Raw genomic sequence first — 21,229 nt, 5'->3', positions numbered from 1 at the left:
TTTCATTAGCCTTATGTGGCACAAACGCATTCTGCCCAATTAAGTCACAACTAGATTTGCTTAATCATAAACTCTATGCAAACCAACTTCCTTAACGCTAAAAAAGGTTAAACAACAGCAAATCATGTGACTGTGGCAAGATTTGCTTTTCTGGCAGTTTGGAAGTCACGCACAGACATTTGTGTTTCTTTGAGGTTACCATTTAATAGAAAGTTTTATTCCGTAAATATATGCAATGAATTATACACTGTCAGCTTAATTCTTTAAAAAGCTGAAGGTTTTAAGTAATGTTTGAATTTCCTCCTTATACATTAAAAAGTGTACACCTGTGAAGTAGATCACTTGAGGTTAGTATAGCACTGACAGGTACAGAGGGTATAGGAGAACCTGAGATCTCATTGAATCCATCTAAAAGCACATGGTGCCATACATTCAATTCCCTCCTTTTTCATCTAAAATATAAATAAGGCTTATCTACACCCAAAAGAATATGGAAAAACATCCTTCAAGAGATGATCAGGACTCTGTGCTAAAGCCTGTTGGATTTTGAGATTGCCAGCGCCATAGATCTTCACCTGGAAAGAGATTTATATTTTTAGCAACATAGTTATTCAGAAAAATACTGGCCCTTTCCCTTTCCTCATCTTTGAAAATATTTTAAATCAAAGAGTAGTTTTAAGCTAGTTAAACAGACTGTGACAATCCAGTTGCCTCTCTTTTAGAACAAAGGAGTATAAGTTCATGGAAGAGCTGCAATCCTTACCCATTGGATCAAGACCCCTTACACCAACTAATATGTTACAGAATTGATGTAACGGGTCGTGCCTAGTCTGCAGCCAAGCCACTTTATGGCCAGTTTGAGTTGTGACATGACAAATGGGCAGCTTACATCACACAATATAATATCAGTTTTCCCTCATTTGGCTCTAAGGTTTATTTTTATGTACCATCTAAAAAACTGTGTGAAGAAAAATCCCTATGATGAGGCTACTCAGGGCCAGAACTAGAGGTAGGCAGGAAAGGTATGTGTTTAGGGGGCTCAACAGCAGTGGGGGGTGCCAGGCATGTACCACTTCTGTCTACTTGCCCTGCTAGGCCCTCGTCCCTCCACTGACTGAAGCGTACCCCCCCACACAGTCATTTATGAGCACGAACAGGAAAGGCGGGGGGGGGTGGTTAGGTGGCCGGATGGGTTGCCTAAGGTGTCTTGCTGGGTTGGTCTGGCTGGGGAGGCTACTACATGGTGGTGGCAGGCAACATCTGTTACACTCCGAAGTCCTCTGAGCACAGCAGCAATTAGGGTGCCCTCTAAGCCTAACAGTAGATTGCTTTTTTCCCTGTTTTTAAATTTCAGATTTTACATTTTTTTTACCCACTGCAAATTCACATCACATTTTTTCCTTTTCATTTAATAGTAATACCGTAACATATTTATACTTACACATCCTGTCTAGCCCATATTCTGCTTTCCAGCCTAGCTCTGCTTTGGCCAGTGCAGGATCTGCATAACATGTAGCAATGTCACCTTCTCTCCTTGGGGCTATTTTATATTGTATCTGCAAATAAGTATAGTTTAAATACAGTATAAATTCCCTTATGAAAGTCTGATTCATTTTTTACATCAGAGCATTCATTAGAATAATCTTGTGAATTAAATAAGAACCTAATTACCTCCTTCCCAGAAGCCTTTTCCATTGCTTTCACCATCTCAAGAACAGAATATCCTGTACCAGTACCCAGGTTGTATACCTGCAGCAGAATATATAAATAGTCAAAGCTAAAGACAGATTACTAAAATGCCTGTTTCTCTTTGAGGTTTTATACACTGTATAAAAAAAAACTAAACAAAAAAAAAAACTAAAGAATAAGGGTAAGTCCCATGAAGCTAGTACAAACTCAATATAGTGTTTTACTTCCCTGGATTTGTTTTTCGGCTGCTTTATATACCATTTACAGTTTTGAGCTTTACCCTTAAAATTCTTTTAAAATAAATGACTTTGCACTCACCTTACAACCACTGGTGGCCTCTAGCTTTTTAAGAGCTGCAATGTGCCCTTTAGCCAAATCCACAATATGGATATAATCACGAACACCTGGAACAGGGTAATGGAGAATGGCATGGTAAAGCAGCACAAACTGTACTTCTGCAGAGCATTTGTTTGAAGCTACTACTAGACATATATAGTATCTAGCAATGCAATTTATTCTCTCAGTTGATCCTTACTTTGTAAAGGTTTTAAAAGACATGTCGTGGTGCTATATGTTTGAATGTTAGCCAGTCTACAAGAACAGGAAATCCTGTCATCTGCCACTTACCATCTGCATATGCAGAAAGGAAGCCCTATCACTGAACCTTCCTTCCATGCTTGATAACCAACCGAATCAGTGCTCTGCAGCCATACACATATGGGACCAATTCATGAAAAATGCAGTTACTAAGACAAATGTTTGCAATGTAGGAAAACAGAATGCTTCTTAATCAGTTCATCCCTGCTAATAAAAATCTCAGTGGTATGAATGATGTTGGTGTTCTTTTTTGGCTGCGAATTTCAGATCTTAAACCTAATACTGCACTGTTGTCCCATTGTTAAAGGGGCAGTATTTCACTAATACACTGGTTAATGGCCACATCTTAATGTAATTTGCAGTGGTTATTCTCTTTATGTTTTGTAAGTGTTTTTTTGTTACATTATCTCTTACCAGTTCCGTCTGGTGTGTTGTAATCATTCCCAAACACATTCAGGAATTCTCGTCGTCCCACTGCCACCTAAAAGACAAATATTTTCTTTGCTGAGATCTGGTAGGTAATACAATATTGGATCCTGGTTTGTGGAATCTAATGCTTCATATAAAAAGGGTAGCTAACATTGTTGTTTTGTTTGCCACCTTTAATTTAGTAATATATAATATCAGTCAAGGTGGTAGCCTGCCAGATCAGAGGTATCTGAAAGGAATTAGGTTGGATCATAACCAGATGGGCTGGGGGGTTGATGGCTCTACTGGGAGGAACTGAGCTGTAATAACAGGCCTTGGCTCAAACAACAGTTATTTTATGGCTGGGCCAGTGAAACGGTGCTAGCTAGCAAGCCTAGTTTCTTCAGTCTGCCTCCTCTTTACAGTATGTAAAGCTGACCTGTGAAACGTATGGCATCAAGTTATTTGGTATTCCTTGGGGATCCTCTCCAATTCTTCCTGATACATGAGCTCCAATAGGGTTAAAATACCTAAGAAGAATGGCACACCAGTCCTGGTATTGAAAAAGAAAAATATGCAAAATTAAAAAAGGCAACCTTTGATTTATGCAGGAAAGGAAATAAGAATTTACAGCAGAGGCCCCCAACCTTTCTTACTCGTGAGCCACAGTCAAATGTAAAAAGACTTGGGGAGCAACACAAGCATCATAAAAAGTTCATGGAGGTGCCAAATAATGGCTAAGATTGGCTATTAGGCAGCCTCTATGCACACTATCAGCTTACAGGAGGCTTTATTTGGTAGTAAATCTTGTTTTTATTCAACAAAAACTTGCCACTTAGTCAGGAATTAAAAAATAACTACCTGGTTTGAGGGTACTGGGAGCAACAATCAAGGGGGGTTGGTGAGCAACATGTTGCTCATGAGCCACTGGTGGTTGGGGGTTCACTGATTTACAGTAATGGGAATCAGAATGCATTTGATTTAACATTTAATAGTGTAATTGTGACAATTTCTGAACAACCCTTTTTTCCCCCCTTCTCGCCAATGCTAGATCAATAATCTAGACAAAAAGTATATATTACTCCAGCAGCCAAGCCATGTTTAGTTTTGAAGTTTAATATAAAACGTGAGTGAAATTATTCTTTTCCTTCCCAAATGTCTCATACGCCATCTGCATGTTTTTTTATTCTGGACTCACCTTCTCAGATTTACATTGGTCTTTGATCATCTCCTCAATAAAATACTTTGTTTTCCCATAAGGGTTGGTACATCCTCCAACAGGATGGCTTTCATCTATAGGTAAATAACTAGGATCCCCATATACAGTAGCAGAACTGCTGAACACTATATTCTTCACTCCATGAGAATTCATTACCTGCAAATAAGGTATGAAAATACATGTCTGAGTGGCATTTCATCATTTTAACAGTAACATATAGCAATACACAAAATATATACACCGTTAATTCATCCCCTCTTAACATTCAGATTAGCTCTCAGCACTCACCTCTAGTAGCTGGATAGTGCCAGTCAGGTTCACTTTATAATACAGCAGTGGTTTCTCTACTGATTCCCCAACTGCCTTTAGCCCAGCAAAATGTAGGACTGCTGAGAATTTGTGCTAGGAATAGAAGACCAGACAAAAGTTGGACAAGTGAAAATAAGGTATTTAAAGCCATTCTGTATTATCACCCTTTGATTATGCATTCCATCACTTGCACATATAGGATACTCTCAAGACATATTTACCTTGCTAAACAATTTGTCCAAAGCAGCATGATCTAGCATATCCACCTCCTCAAATTCAATTGTCTTTCCAACAATATCCTGCACTCGTTGCAAACTCTCTGGCATATTATGGGCACCTTACAAAGAAAAATGCAGATTATTATAAAAGGTTTTGTACAATGATATGCTCACACTGACATGATATACTGCAAAACACATGGATGTTAAATGTCACCAAGGAGTTCTGTAACCTTATAAAACATAAGGCCACAGTCCAAGTGCCTTAATACAGGTCACAGAATTTCTCTGTGACTTTTAAATGTCATTACAATTTTCATCATGGTGTTTATTATAGCTTACAATACATGCCTTGCAGTTTGATATTGTAATTTTTGAATAATGGTTATTTTCAATGGGATGTAAACCTTCTAAGACAGTTGGTGGATAACAAATTTTGACATTCAACCAAACAAACTTGAGATCCAAAACAGAAATCTTGGGGTTCATGAAATAATTGAACTTGTTGTAAATGGGGAATCTGGAAAGGAGTGGTGGGTGGTTAGCAGGACAGAAGCAAGTTGGCAGCGTCTTTGGGTGCATAAGTTCTAAGACAAGGAACCTTTTACCTTGTGCTTGTGTGGGTCAGCTCTCAAGTGCTGCTTGAGAGCTGACCCACAGCTGATTTATGCGGAATTACCCCACTCCCACCAAACAATTTATAGACTGTCACTCCCCAGAAGCAGCAAGAGAGAAATTCTTGTGACATTATATATGTATTATTAGAATATTTGGACATATCAGTTTATAGTGATATGCTATCCATGTATTACAGAAACATATTTCACAGCAAAAATACTCACCTCGGATAGCATTGTGGAAGTTGTCAATGACAACAGGGTTGTATCCAGCCTCTAGCAATTCTAGCACACAGTGACTGCCAATATATCCACCACCTCCCGTTACCAGCACCTTTCCATTCATGATCTTGATGGCCTGAATAAGAAATGTTTCAGACATTAGATACATAAAGTAAGCAGTCTCTAGCTTAAAGATACCATTGTATAATATAATTAGAAATATGGAACAGGCAGTTTGACCTATGCTTCAGGACACAGTGACTCCACAAAAGAAGCACTGTCTTCTAACCAAATGCAACTGCTGTGGTCAAGTTTAGAGATTAACTATTTGGAAACATATCACAGCATGTTAACACTGTACCCACTGCCAGCAGACCCTTGAGCTAAACAAACTTAGGACCAATATTTAACTTATTCATAAACTGTACTAATATGAATGCCAAGCAAAGAGAGCTATATGTTCCTAAAATGCTGCAGAGTGCCAAAAAATCTTTCCTTTAGGAGCATTCAAGTTTGACTCTAGTGCATCAAAATGATCCTATTCCATACAAAGGGTGTTTGCCTGGATAACCTGGATGTCTCAAACTGTATAGACTGTGTTATAAATTATATGATCTCATACAAACACTAACAGGCTAGGCGGCAAAAATTGATGTAATGAAAATAAGGTATTTATTGTAAGATAATGTGTTTTTTTTAATCATATACATGTTTTGAGGTGTGGCTCTCAGGCTTGGAATTTTAACAGCTAGCTGGTTGCTAGGGCATAATTAGCCTGGCAGCCAGGCAACAGTTAGAATGTTGGAATACAAGATGCATAGTAAAGGAACTAAATACAAATATAAAATAAAACTAAGAATAATCATAATTCTGAAGCCTTACAGTAAACCTCATTTTTGGTTGCTGTGGTCAGAAACAACTAAATAATAAAATATAAAACAGGCAAGAAATGGGCAGAATAAGGATGACAATTTAAAAATGATTGAAAAATCAACAACAAAGTGTTAATCCATACCTAACCCTTAGCGCACACATTTATATCAGATAGTGGCATTTAGAAAAGACTGAGAGTAATAAGATTATGTGTGGGTGGGGTCAAACAGGTGCAAGAGTCAATCCTCTCCCCCCAGCAAGGTTTGTTACTGCCACTCCCTCCTGTACCTGGGACAACCTGAATCTCCTCTTCTGTTCCCTGCACGTCAGCACCCATCCCAACTACTCCCTAAGTTCGGTTTTAAAATGAGTGCTGCCCATTCCCCATGCAGCTTGTCAATGATCTCCTTAGCTCCCCTACGTTCTTTGCCGCAGAGTGGCACCCCTGTCTAACCATGCTCCTCTGCACCACGCACCCCGCTGTCTCGGTTTTGATTCTGAACCATTTCATTCAAAAGATATTAATATAGGTAGAGTGTTAGCTCTTCTATTCAAGACCATTATCCTTTTTATACTATATCCAATTTCACTGTAAATCCCGCCCTCTACTTGGAAGTTATTAACGTACTGTATACTACAGATATATAACCCCATTCTCTCCTAAGGATGCTCTCGTTCCTGTTCATTGTGTCTATCCCCCCATACAGAAAACTATCCTACCTTAGTATGAGGGGTCTCCAGACAGCACTCGCCCCAGCAAAACTTTCCAATCACTCCGCTTCCTGATAACCTCCCGGGAGCGCCCAGACGTGGAAGTAGCAGACAGAGTTATACCGGGGGAGGCGTGGCTACCATGCTATTATGAATAAGTCCACTCATTCCAAAGCTCAGAAAGAGACATGGAACGTCCCTACGTCAAGCCTCTAAATGTGCAGCTCCGCCTAGCCCCGCCTCCCATTCAACCGCTAATCCAGCATTCCGGCTACGTGGAACTTCTTCCGTGGCGTCATTTTAAACTTCCTATTGTAACTAGAAGAAGGCTTTTACCCCTAAACTGACCAATCTAATAGAGGTATGACAACTGTCCAACTCACATGTGGACGTGCAAGTTTATATTCTCGTTATGGGCATGGTGCCGCCTTGGCACTGGCCCCAGACCCGAAACATACATGCACGTAAAGTCACATCCAGCCTGTAACGTTACTTCCACCTATGGCAGGCCGTCAGGTACTCCTCTCCCCTCAAGGTGTGCCACCCGGATTTAGAGCACAGTTATTCATTTGCTGCTGGGGGGATTTTTTTTGTATAGACCAGGCACCTGTATAATACACATATTTACCATAATGGTAAATGACATTTACCATGGTATGGTAATAAATTTTATTTGGTAATTTGTATTTACCATATAGATACCTATATAGACTGCTGCCCCCCTAGGCATGGGGGTCTGGAGAGTCTATATTGTAAATATGGCCCCGGCAGACACAACTTTCCCTTTTTGCAGTAATGTATACGGGTGCAAGTGGCCTGGCCAGGTCCATGTTGTTGGTCACAGCATTACTGTCAGGTGAGCTCTGTGGTCTACAATAAAATCGGTAGTTATTTGGGAATTTTTACCTTGTAAAGCAAGTTGCGGTTAAAACTTTATGAATCAGATGAAAGGAGTGGTCAGACCAGAAATCAGTTGGCCAGCTTGAATATAATATATGGATAAACAATCCCTGTTTCAAGTGCAGGCATTTTTTGGTAGCTGTATGCATAAAATTTGTCCGAAGTATATTAATATAGGTAAGTACAGAGAATTTATTGTCTTTGTCTCTCTCATTAGGGTAAGCGATTCAGTCGCCGTGATAGATCTCTGCTATCGGAGGCGACTGCTGCTCCGAAATGGCTTTACACCTGCAACAATTGGAATTAGTATTCCAAAATTGAGCAAAGTTTCCTCCTGCAGGCAAGTTTGTGCGACTTCAGAAAACGAAGCAATGCAAAGAGATTTTTTTGCCAGTGGAAAGCCGTTTTTGGAGAGTTTAGTCGCCCGCAATAGCAGAGATCTATTGCAGGCAACTAAATTGCTCTGTGGATTCTTACCCTTATAATCACTGGGACTCAAAGGGATTTGTTAGCAAAATCATTGCATATTAATTTGTCAATGTATAGCCACAGAGACCTTACTCAAGTCTTTTTTATTAAAGATGGCTCCCATAAAGGCTATCTTGAGCTTTTTTTGTGTTTGAGATGTTTTTGCTTAAAATAAGCATTAACTGCAGCACATAACTATTTTTTTAGTCCAGTTTGTACCAGCTGTTTCCACCATACAGTAATATTGTTCCAAATTACCTTCAGGCTGAAGGGTTTCGGCATGGGCACCTGGACTCCTCACTAATGGTTTTGGTGAGTTCACCCCCAGAGTACTTAGTTTTAGGAAACCTTTTTTTTGTTTTTTTATTAACGCACTGGTGATGTGACAGAATAAGAGATAAAAACACCAGATTATTCTGGGCCTGGCCTTCTTGCTTCCAGGAGCAGGCCATCAAATGATGGTGTCACAGAGTCTCCACTGAGGATGCAGTGGTTACCATCCTTTTTGTTAAGACACAAAAAAATTGTAGTGCAGTCAACCAGAAGGGACACAAATGGGCATTAATGGTTCACAAAGACAGTCCTAAAAAATTGATAGTGAGGTGGAGAATTTGAACATAAAGATACTGTAGATGTCCCTCACATCAGCAACTTACATTCTTCCATTCCTTACGGAACCTTACACCTTGCAGACATTGCAACACAGCCTTTCACAACTCCAGTCTGTTCTAAATGCTGTTGCCAGATTCATTCATCTCAACGATCCACATCAACTGCTCCCTATACATATCCCTTCACTGGATCCTGGTCTCTTCTAAAATCAAATTTAAATTACTGGGGCTCATTTAAGGCACTTATCAATGAAGCCCCTCTCTATATCGCAAGTCTGATATTAAAATACACTCCTTCATGCAACCTACATTCTGCTTATGACCTTCGCCTCTCTTCTCCTCTCATCACTTCATCCCATTCCCGACTGCAAGACTGCTCTCTGGCTTCTGCCCGTCTCTGGAACTCTCTGTCTAAGGGCTCTGGCACACGGGGAAGATTAGTCGCCCGCGATTAACTCCCTGTTCGCGGGCGACTAATCTCCCCGAGTTGCCTAGCCCTGCCATCCCACCGGCGAACATGTAAGTCGCCGGCGGGATGGCAGACGCGGCGGGGCGATTTCCGGAAGTCGCCGAAAAAGACTCACTAGAGGTTAAAAAGAAAGACTAGATAACCTATTCATCGATGCAACCTAGCCTACAAACTATATATTATATAGGTAACAGACTCAAGCAAGTTCCAGGGGGAGCGTTCCCTTGAGGCTGCCATACACGGGCCTATTTTAACTGACGATATATTTTAGACCGATTCAGCAGCTTATCTGCCCATGTATGGGCACCACTGGTGGCCTCCCTAACCGACATGTAGCCTGAAATTGGCCAGATCGTGATCAGGCAGGTTGGATTTTTCCATTGGATCGGGGACTGCATCAGCTTATTGATGTTGTCCCCGAACAGATGGTGCCTATGCCCACTGTTTTAATTTGATCATTTGGCCCTAGGGCTGATATCGCCTACCTGTAGGTGAGAATATCAGGAGATCTGCTCACTTGGCAACCTTGCCAAACAAGCAGATCTTACAGTGTATGTATGGCCACATTTAGGTGGTGCAGCTGTTTGTCAATAAAGCAATCAATGTTATAAAAAGTTTTGAAAGTTGGAAATCTGTTTTACAGAGACTCTGCAGAGAAGTTCTAATTCATTTTTCAAATTACTTAAAATACATATAAACAATGGGAAAAAAACGCTTTTTAAAAATATTGTTGTAAGGACCCTTAAGAGCAAGTAGGGGCGCTTCTGAATGCTGCATAGTAAGTACCTGAGGCTAAAGAAGGATGTACAGCGATGAAATCCTTTCACATGAACAGTCGTACGTGCTTACTATAACCTGAAGGATGTCCTAAATGTACACAGTGGGATAATCGCATAATAGTTTTTGAGATGTTATTGGTCTACTAAACTAGTTCCTCCTGCAGCAGCACTGAAGCGGCACTGTGTGAGGCGGTTTGAAACGGTTGCTAGGCGGGCTTTAGAAGGGGGCGTGGTCTCACATATAGTTCCGGTCTCATGACAGTTTCAGATGTATACAGTCTGTGCCGGTGATGACAATGGAAGCAGTGCGGGGCTCTGGAACCGGTGGGCTCCTTTTTCTATGTGCTCTGGCCACTGTCCTGCCTTCTGGCTCCTCGCGTTACACTCCCAACTGGGAATCTCTGGATGCTCGGCCTCTTCCGCCTTGGTTCGATGAAGCCAAGTTCGGAATATTCCTGCACTGGGGGGTGTTTTCAGTGCCCTCATTTGGCAGCGAGTGGTTCTGGTGGAACTGGCATGAGCGCTCGGACGCCTATGTCAAGTTCATGGAGCAGAACTACCGGCCCGGCTTTACCTATGCAGACTTCGCCCCTCAGTTCACTGCAGAGTTTTACGACCCTGATGCCTGGGCGCAACTCTTCCAAGCAGCGGGGGCCAAGTGAGTTTTAGCTATTTATTGCTCGGCACTTGCTTTGTCTTTGCCCCAAATTATGCTTTTGAGCCGCGAACATGCATGGTGCTTAGCAATGCTGTTTAGCTCATTTCCTTGGTATATGTATATAATCATTTGTGTAACAATAATTTAACTGCCAGTCTGATAACCAAAATGTATGAACTTCACCATTCGTGTTGTGGTCCTAGCCTTCCTGCATTGCCATTGGGCTCTATGTCTTATATAGTTTGGGGGCAGAAAACAGTATGCATTTTGAGCCTAAAAATACCTGACAAGTAGATTCACTGGATTATGGGGTGCTATATGGAACACTATGGGGCTTGTGTATAACTTCAGGCAAGGGACAAAGCACCTCTAAACAAATCAGACACAAGGCACAAGCAGAGCACTGGTATGTTCCTCTTATGGCTGTTGCTTCTAGGGCATTAATAGGACCACTAACGTGTGCCCTTAGCCTTAGTGTGTTGAATACAGCAAATATGTATTTCTTTCAGGTACAGAAAATATATTTTGTGAAAGGAAATGGTTATTTTATCCCTTTAAAAGCCCTGTGCTGCCCCTGAATTTGCATTGTCTTCAGACCATTTGTGCAAGAGTTATGCAGACTAATGTATATTGGCTATTTTTACAGCTGCTGTATCCCACTCGAGCGCAGAGGCAGTCAAAATGCACCATAGGTTGTATTGTTCTATTGTTTGGCGTCATGGCATGTGATCCTTTTATTCAGAACTTCCTGGTCACACCTTGTTTTTGACTTTAATTTTTGCTCATGTGATTGAGCCATTGCAATACTGATAATTTTCAGAGGCAAGACTGTAACAACAAGCCTGTTGTCCCTGTGACTGGAGGGGGGTATTCTGGTCTCTTAGTGTAAAAATTAAATGGGTCCCTGACTCTTGTAAAAACTTTAATTTACTTGCTATTATTACAGAATGGCTTTTGTCTGCAAAAAAATAAAAAATTCTGTGGACCCCCATGTATCCATGTGAAATATCTTGTAGATATTGATATGCTGAGACAATTTCAATTGGTTTTAATTTGTTTTTTGTTTTTTTTGTTTTTTTTTTTGTGGTTGTGGACTGTATATGCTTGGAGTGTATGTATTGTACTGCAAGGATATCCTGCTACAATATATCCTGTCTGTAGACTTCCAGGTTTCTGTGCCAGTATATTCTCTGTTACTGTTATTTAATTGCATCTGTATTTTGTGTTGAAAACGTTATCATTTTTAAATACAGTCCCCTAATTCAGTAAAATTAAAAAAGGCACTCAGAATGTGGAAAAATCCTTGTAGAAAATGAGCCCCAGTTCATTCTAAGCATAAATATTGGCTAGCACCTGTTAGTGACAGATACAGATTTATAAAGCTTTAATACCTTTTAGCCCAATGGTTATGCATGAATCTATTTTTGTTCATAACACACAATGGGAACAATTTGGGGGTAATTTCAGTAAACAATGCAAAGCTGTACTCCAATCAGAAATATGTGTGCATTTATTGTGGTTTTCTTTTTAACTTGCAAGGTTACATTTTGCTGTAAATGAATCAGTACTTTTAGTCAAAGTTTTCAACATGGCTTTGTGACAAAATGAACGCTGGGCTTTAGTCACTCCTAAAATTAAATATACAAAAAGGTATTCTGTGTTTGCACCATAAAATATAACTTTTAATAAATACTAATTAATAGACCAATTTGTTAAAATAACTGATGACTTAATCGCAATAAAAATCAGTCTTCCTATCAACCCTGTAGGTCAATTAATGTACCTTCTACTCAATCGGGAAATCAACCTTATACATATTAATACAAGGAAATCACTACATTACTAAATGAATTGTTCTATTTGGCCTATGAACTTTATTTAATATAATCATGTATAAGCGTGATTTCCATGATCTGGCAGCCGCGTTTACCACCCTCTGCTGTGTGGCAAGAACCCCCACCTTGGAATCGTGCTGTTTTTTGATAGGTTAGTATGTGCTGTCACACGCTCACCAAAGACGTGATCTTTCAGACTGGAATAGCAAACTGTGCCAGCCAATAACTTATGCACTTGCATATAAGCCTCATGATGTGATGGCTGTAATCCAATGTAGTCAGTTTAATATGTTTAAAACTTTATCTGCAGATGCACCTTATCAGCCACTTTCTTTTATTTGCATGTTCCCCTGTCAAAGCATATTTGTTTAATTTTAAATTGACTTCTGGGCAGTCTCTAAACAAGTTTTGTTGCTTTGTTGAGGTATGTTGTCCTGACCACCAAGCACCATGAAGGTTTTACAAACTGGGGCTCCCCCGTGTCTTGGAACTGGAATGCAGTAGATGTTGGGCCACACCGTGACCTGGTTGGGGACTTCAGTGATGCGTTGAGAAAACGGTTTGTCACAAAAATATTCATGGTAAAGTTATAAATGTTTTATATCTTTTTTTGTCGCCTGCTTTAAAATTACCTTTCTTGCATTCTAGGAACCTGAGCGTTGGTTTGTACCACTCTTTATTGGAATGGTTTCATCCCCTGTATCTACTAGACAAAAAAAATGGCTTCAAGACACAGTATTTTGTTTTTTCCAAAACAATGCCTGAGCTCTATGACTTGGTTAATAGGTAAGGCCGCACAGAAATAATCTTTGTTACAGTGTCTGTCTGGCTAATTTCATTGCATGGCACAAAGCTCTGCTAGGGACATTTTGTTCCTCAATTTAAAGTGCTGATTTCCTGGAAACAAATTCCTCTTCAGTCTGCTGGTAGGTTACACAAGTTACTGGACTGTGACAAAGTTTCTGACACTTTATATTACACATTGTCTATCCCATCACAGCACTGCATCTACATTACTGGACATAGAACAAAGCATATGAATACACTAATGATTTTATGATTTGCTGACATAATTGGCAAAAGTCCATATCATATAATCCCATCTGTAGCAAGTCACAGCTGTCTAGTCTTTACCTAGCGTGGTGGATGCACTGTATGTTCCATTCACAAATTTCATCAACAGAACTGGGGTTTTTAAATACACCCCCCCCCCCCCCCACTTTTTTTTTTTTTTTTTTTAACCTGCTTCACTGTTAATGTCTTTCCTTTTATGTAGCGCCTTGGTTGCAGGATTCTGATGATCACAAATACTTTTTAACTTTTAACCCCACTTGTTAGCGCCATGCTCCACTCTATACCTACAAGCTTTTAGAATACAATTCATTTGTGGAAGATCTTATTTAGGATGTCCTGAAACTATTTACAGTTCACCAACTCATTAGGTTGTTTTAAAGGGGATATGTTGGATATAGTCAGGAGTAGAGATTCAAATGTATGATTATCATGTAAATGTTAACATGTGGCTGTAATTCATTTCTTATCATTGCAACTCAAAGTTATTTTATTTATCAGGTATAAACCAGATCTGATTTGGTCAGATGGAGACTGGGAGTCCCCTGATACCTACTGGAATTCCACTGACTTTTTGGCTTGGCTCTACAATGATAGTCCTGTCAAGGTACTTGCTTCTTACTCCATAATTGTCCTTTATTGTATACTTAACAGAAAGGGTTTTGGTTTTTTGTTTTTTTTTAATAACCTATATGTCACTTTGCCTTCTTGCCTTGCTTCTTCTGAAGAAAATCTGTGGTGACAAAATACCAGTCATAGCTATAAACAATTTCTCAGTATAGTATATTGGGAATGGCTGAGTGACATGCTTGCATTATTGTCTCCCAAAAAGTAATGTTCATTTATGGTAATAGTTCACATATGCTATACTCATGGAAGTCTGCACTTGCTGAAGAAAGGGAAAAACCAATCTCATGCAAAAGATAAATAAATGCTTTTAACAATTCCCTTTTATTTTTTAGTACTGTATATACTCAAGTATAAGCCTAGTTTTTCAGCACCAAAAATGAGCTGAAAAAGTCACCCTCGGCTTATACTCGAGTCGGGTGCCATGGGTCCCTCCAAACTAGCACCCTCTGTCCTTTGTGTGCAAATTAGGCCACCTGCAACCAGACCCTCCAGTGCCCTGGCCGCTCCCAAATTTATTTTCATCTATCATCCTCACCTGTCCCATTCTGCTCTAGACATTTCACTTTATATTCTGCATAAACTATATATAGTTTTGAAGGATTTTAACTCTTTGTGTTTTAGCTTGGTTGCTGAGTACTCTTAAGGTATCATTGTTGATAAAACAATTGTTTTTGTTGACCCTCCACTTACAGAGCTAATTTACAGTTTTTATTTGAAATAAATATTTAAAAACATATACCCCACTGATGCCTCATTTAATGTAATTTTATTGGTATTTATTTTGATAAAACTTAGCAGTAGCTGCTGCATTTTTCACCCTAGGCTTATACTCAAGTCAATAAGTTTTTCCAGTTTTTTTTTAGGTAAAATTAGGTACCTCGGCTTATATTCGGATCGGCTTATACTAGAGTATATACGGTATTTTAAAATATTTCCTAATATGTACTTTTTTTTTAAGTAAATTAGTTTATTTACCTTGTTACATTTCACAGTAGCAGCTCATCAAGCCTGATCATGTATTGGCTACAAGTACCCTGAAGTCAGATAAGCCTAATATATATGTATATATTCTCCTAGGACAATATCGTGGTAAATGATCGTTGGGGCAGCAATTGCTCGTGTTATCATGGCGGATACTACAACTGTGCAGATAAGTTTACACCAAGCAGTTTGCCAACACATAAGTGGGAAAAGTGCACGTCTGTTGATACATATTCTTGGGGCTATAGGCGTAACATGCAAGTCAACCAGATAATGAGTGAAAGGAACATAATTGCGGTAAAACTTTGTCATAAAAGCAGATTATTTCTGACCATTGCTTTGTTGCTATAACATTACAAAGGGTCGTCTTCTGATTTGTTTCATGCAGGAACTGGTGGAGACTGTGTCCTTTGGAGGAAACTATCTCTTGAATGTTGGTCCCAGTAAGGAGGGGCTCATAGTGCCCATTTTTCAGGAAAGGTTATTGGCGGTAGGAAAATGGCTAAAAATTAACGGAGAAGCAATTTATGCATCCAAACCTTGGCGTGTACAAAAGGAAAATTCATCAGTTACCATTTGGTAAGTGCTTTGCATGCAATGCCCAAATGTGCCTTAAAACATTGGTTAACTTTTTCTTTTTTATATAATAAGATGCTTGTATGCTTTTCTTAACATTTCTAAACACTAAAATTTTAACAGATGTACACGCAGCCCAGCAATACATTGCAAAATTTTCAGTGTAAAATTATTAATTAAACAATATAGACATGATTATAGTTCACATTGCAGACTTTAAAGTTATTTGCATACATTTCAGTTTCACCATGTAGAAACAACAACACTTTCAATACACAGTCCCCCTTATTTCTGGGTACAATAATGTTTGGAACAATTGGCTTCACAGGTGTTTGTGATTACTCACGTGTTGCATTGCTCCATTAGTGCAGGAATTAGATACCTAGGCTGCTTCTACCATTTGGAGTCGCCATATATAATATATTTATATATATATATATATATATATATATATATATATATATATATATATATATATATATATAATATAGTTGCCATTGTTCAGTGTGAGGAGAAAAGCTGTGCCAACAAAAGTCAAGGAAGCTATTATGAGGCTGAAACACCAGAATAAAACCATTAGAGACATGAGTCAAACCTTAGGATTACCAAAATCAACTGTCTGGGATATAATTTAGTAAGTGCACTGGTGAGCTCTGTAATCGCAAAGGGACTGGTAGGCCAAGGAAGACCTCCACTGCCAATGACAGAAGAATCTTCACTATAACAAAGAAAAATCCTGCCTGCGGCATAGAGGTGGGACAGGCAATAAATTATTGCAATTACTTTCAATTTTCATTCATTGGATTATACAAAACTTGCTTTAATAACAGTGCCCACAAATGGCACCTGCCTGCTTGCTCTGATTGTGAATTCCAATTTTAGGGGCAAGAAAAGGAAAATATAGTGGTGTTTTTTTTTTTTTTTTGTTTGTTTGTTTTTAAATAAAAACAATAGGCAGAATTATTATAATTTTAACACTACTCCTTAAATCTACCCTATGTTAGAAGGGAACTCCAAATATATCTGCTATCTATTGTGTAAATCTGCAAAAAGCATTTATAATTTAATACAATTTTCTTCCAACTCTTCCTCAACCCTGTTGAAAAACCATACACACATTTTTGGGAAGTACAAATTGACGTTATGACCAAACAAAAACATGTGACTAACATTGCAAGTAAACAAAAATGTGAGCAGACCTCTCTGCCAGATCCTAAATTATGAAGGTGACGTGTATTGAGATATTTGCACATTTCGGAATTGTGGGTTTTTTTCTTAAAATTCCTTTCTAGGCCTAAGGCATATAACAGCTCCTGTGGGTGAATTATTACTGCCAGTGTCTGGGGTTTGATCAGACAAAGGCAAGCTGAAACAACTCCTTCCTGTATTGCTTTGTACAAAAAAAAATATATTTAAGGGGTAATATACAATTATGTTAAATAGTAACTAAACCATCAGATATGTAGCGTCAGATGATTGATGCTTTGCAACAACTGCTAAAATTCTCAGCAGCAGGTCTCCTGAGCATGTGCAGTGTCACTGACTCTCATAAAATAGCCTTACAAAATTCAACTTTGAAGTCCTGGTTCATTGCTGTTATAAGGCTGCTGAACAGGGCCAGACTGGGAGTAACAAAACAGCTTTGCAAAAAACCAAAGCAGCCCACGTATAAAACGTGCACTGGTCTTCTGAATAGGTATAGGTGAGGTATTGCTTTTAGCTTCTAAGAGCAAAAGTTTTTTGGCTGCCAGTGTAAGTCACCCCCATTTGACAGTGGAAAGAGGTAGAGGAATGTAACCATTTTGACCAAGTTGATATAACTAGAACATTCTAAAACACACCAAAGACATGTTATACCTAAACTCAGTCACGCTCACTTGTTGTTAGAGATGCCAGTAAAACAGCAGACCATTATCTCAAAGTTAAAAAATACACTAACCAAGAGCTCTGTAGCCTTATCACTCCTCTAATTTATACTAATTTGATAACAGTTCTCATTTGTAATTGGAGCACTGGCATTTTTCAATGATGAATTCAATGAATTAACTTTTTAGATTGATCTGGTAGCAACTATTGTTTTTTTACATATTGAAGTTTAGTGGGTTGAATTTTTTTAATTTCAATTGAGCACTTTATTATGTAGATAAATTTCAACTGAAATCAGCGCAGGTAATTAATGTTACATTATTCATCATTACAGATTGGTCACTAATTAATTGAGGCAGGTATTCTCGTATTAGCAATTAGGTATTTACACTATTGGAGGAATTTTTACTCACAAGCTGGGCACTAAGCACTTTTGAATTAAAGGGGTTGTTTACCATTTTTTATTTGTATTTTTTTTTTTTTGCTATTTTACTACTTGTTCAGCAGTTTGGAGTTTGAGCAGCTATCTGCTAGGGTCCAAATTACCTTAGCGGCCAGGAAAGAGTTTTTATGAGAGGCTGGTAAATGAATAGAAGAGGGCCTGAATAGAAAAAACAAGTTATAAAAAGTAACAATGAAAATTAAACTGTAGTCTCAGAGCAATAGTGTTTTGGCTGCTGGGGTCAGTGACCCCCATTTGAAAGTTACAAAGAGTTATAAGAAAAAGGCAAATAGATCAAAAACTATAAGAAATAAATAAGACCAACTGAAAAGTTGCTTAGAATAGGCAATTCTATAACATACTAAAAGTTAACTTAAAGGTGAACCACCCCTTTGAGTAATGGAAACATTCGTAGGGGTTGATTTTAATATTTTTAACATGTGTTTTGTTTACTAGGTACACATCTAAAGGTAGCAGTGTCTACAGCATATTCATGTCCTGGCCAGAGAACAATACACTAAAGCTGCAGTCACCTAAATCAACATCACAAACTACAGTGAGTATTTACATGCATCCCTGTGTGAAATATTGACCTTTTTTGTGTTCCACTGGTGCATCACAAATAGAAACTTGGACCTAACAATTTTTATTTTTAAATTATTCATTTTATGTTTGAAACAACAAAGTATATTTTTTGAGCAATATGGGCAAACAAACTTTTCCATAGTAAATGAATAAATCAAGAAAATGAAGTGGTTGTATCTCCAACGATCAATGCAAAGCTCCTTCAGAAAAACAATAACTGTAAAATATCAAACTTGGGGAAAAAGCTAATAAAAACTCTCCTCTGCCCCTGTGCAAAAGTTGCACAAAAAATATATTTTATTCCTTCTCACAGTTAAGCAACACTTTTTTATTTAATATATGTTATAACAAACTCTTGTAGTTATCTCTTACTCTTATTACTTGGCTTCAGGGCCAGAACTAGAGGTAGGCAGAAAAGGCACATGTGTAGGACACAACAGTGGAGGGAGGTGGGTGCTAGGCACATGGCTCTTCTGTCGCCTGCCCCTACTCTGGGCTCTTGTTTCCGCCATTGTGTTTTTACAACTTTTAAGATGTGTGTTAATGTTTTGTAGGTGACCTTGTTGGGGATGTCTGGACAACTTACCTGGAAACAAAGTCCTGATCTTGGATTAATTGTTTCATTGCCGCCATTACCTCCAGGAGCGTTCCCAGTGGAAGCTGGCTGGGTTCTTAGACTGGAAGGAGTTAATTAGTGTTGCCTTAAGGGATATATCTGTTAATTATCAAAGAGCAGAGCAGCACCACTTTAATGAATGACATTTCTATTTTAATTGGGATACAAATGTTGGAGAGGATAATATTGATCTATCTGATTTCTTGCACTTTTCTAATGGAATGAAAATATGTAAAAACGTATTATTTCATTTTTTTTTTTTTGTAAAGTAGCCTTCTTCTGTGACAGAACAAGGTGAGGCATTGCAAGTTGATTCTGTGTTATAAACATGCTATAACACACTGTTTTTCTCTTGCAGATTGCACTGTATTCAGATCTAATTGTTTTGCCTGACTTATGCCTTATTATTTGGGACATTCAGTCCATTCCTGTGTATGACCTGATTTTTCAGATCACCTGCATTTTATAGTAAAACTGTAGGGGGTGACATGGTACTGCTTCAGGTACCATGTGGTTTGATGAGCTTCATTTTATGGTACTGCTTCAGGTACCATATGGTAAGACATAGCCTTATTGTCATTTTGTAAATGTTTAACCACTTTTTTACTACTTTCTATCTTGCAGACATTATAAAAAAAAAAAGTACAAGAGTGGGAATAGTTCCTAGGCTGGTATATCATTCTTATAATGGAATGTAAACTGGGCATTTGCTTTATTAATTTCTTTCTATTAGCCAATATAGAAAAGTTATCCACTTACACTAAAGAAGGCAGCAGGTGAGTTCAGGGGCACAAAAGAGGCTTGCCATTCAATTTGTCCTTTTAGAAACTCATTAATTGGCATGATCTCATTATTTTTTGCACTGTAAAATGGCAGTGCTTTGACATTGCAATGTTGCTGTCACGCTAAACAGAAAAGGCAGGTACAAAAAAAAAAAAAAAAAATCTTATTCCAAGCCTATATTGAATATGTTTTTCATAAACCTGTGGTTCCTGTTCTGTAACGTAATCTGCACAAATTCTTGCACTGTTTAGGAGCTATCTGCCCTACTAATATAACTTCCTCATTATGTGGGACAGTTCCCCTAGCTTTTTCTGCAGGTTTTGACTAATCGGCGATTTAGGTTTTGGTTTTTGAATTATGCACTTCATCAGAATTCATTTGTGAAATGTAGATTTATCTTATATGACAAAATGTCAACAAATTATTTTCTTTTGATGTTTTTGGTGTAAGAGGAAAAGAAACTGCAAAATAACTTTTGAAAATCCTGTTTCTATTGTAATAAAGATACATTTTTCATATAGAGATGGTCTTTACTTTGTTTGCATTAAGTTGGGAAATGTTTCCAGCTGTTTTTTTTTTTTTAATCAATCTGTTAAAACAGCTGTCCATCTTTCAGTGGCGCAGGTAGAAAAGACTTATACAATCACAACAGCAGCCCCAGCATAGGACTCTCTCCCTATATCTAAATTCATAACCACAAAGTATGGCAGTACTACTGTTTTTGCTGCAACAGGTGTAGAAGCAGCCAGTGGTTTAACAGAAAATAAAGTGACCCTAGAATGCTGTCATTAATTTCAAAAACTTACAGTGACATATTATTTATCATTTACACACATAGGTGCTAAATTCTCCAAGTGCAGTTGGCCATAGCATCACATAGGTTGTTCAAAACTAATTGCTAATTGGTTGCTATTGGCATCTGCATTTATGAACATAGATGCCAAAGTGCACAAGCCTGGCCCATTATTTTCAGGCACATATACACACACCAAAAGAATTATTAGGAACACCTTACTAATACGGTGTTTGACCCCCTTTCGCCTTCAGAACTGCCTTAATTCTACGTGGCATTGATTCAACAAGGTGCTGAAAGCAT

At 38.5% G+C, this 21,229-nt stretch overlaps 2 protein-coding genes across 3 annotated transcripts; one reads left to right on the top strand and one right to left on the bottom strand.

Moving 5' to 3' along the window:
- Positions 1 to 184: 184 nt before the first annotated feature.
- Positions 185 to 10,275, bottom strand: gale (UDP-galactose-4-epimerase). Of its 2 annotated transcripts, none has more exons than XM_031895856.1 (11): positions 10,098 to 10,275; positions 5,283 to 5,415; positions 4,444 to 4,559; positions 4,202 to 4,315; positions 3,893 to 4,069; positions 3,134 to 3,247; positions 2,701 to 2,767; positions 2,008 to 2,093; positions 1,672 to 1,749; positions 1,442 to 1,556; positions 185 to 575 (listed from the first exon to the last, which is right to left on the bottom strand). In XM_031895856.1, exons 2-11 carry the CDS (start codon positions 5,401 to 5,403, stop codon positions 517 to 519), a joined length of 1,047 nt encoding a protein of 348 aa, XP_031751716.1. In that variant the 5' UTR covers positions 5,404 to 5,415; positions 10,098 to 10,275; the 3' UTR covers positions 185 to 516.
- A 100-nt stretch (positions 10,276 to 10,375) lies between these two features.
- On the top strand, positions 10,376 to 20,294 carry fuca1 (alpha-L-fucosidase 1). The gene is given in 8 exon segments (NM_001015860.1): positions 10,376 to 10,748; positions 13,008 to 13,142; positions 13,232 to 13,369; positions 14,156 to 14,261; positions 15,362 to 15,562; positions 15,654 to 15,844; positions 18,606 to 18,705; positions 19,289 to 20,294. Coding segments are annotated over 8 exon segments (1,380 nt in total). The 5' UTR covers positions 10,376 to 10,380; the 3' UTR covers positions 19,430 to 20,294.
- Positions 20,295 to 21,229: the final 935 nt, after the last annotated feature.

The sequence above is a fragment of the Xenopus tropicalis genome, chromosome 2, assembly GCF_000004195.4.
Source record: "Xenopus tropicalis strain Nigerian chromosome 2, UCB_Xtro_10.0, whole genome shotgun sequence".
Lineage (NCBI taxonomy): Eukaryota > Metazoa > Chordata > Amphibia > Anura > Pipidae > Xenopus > Xenopus tropicalis.
The sequence above is the reverse complement of the archived record's forward strand: the minus strand, read 5'-3'. Positions and strand labels throughout refer to the sequence as shown.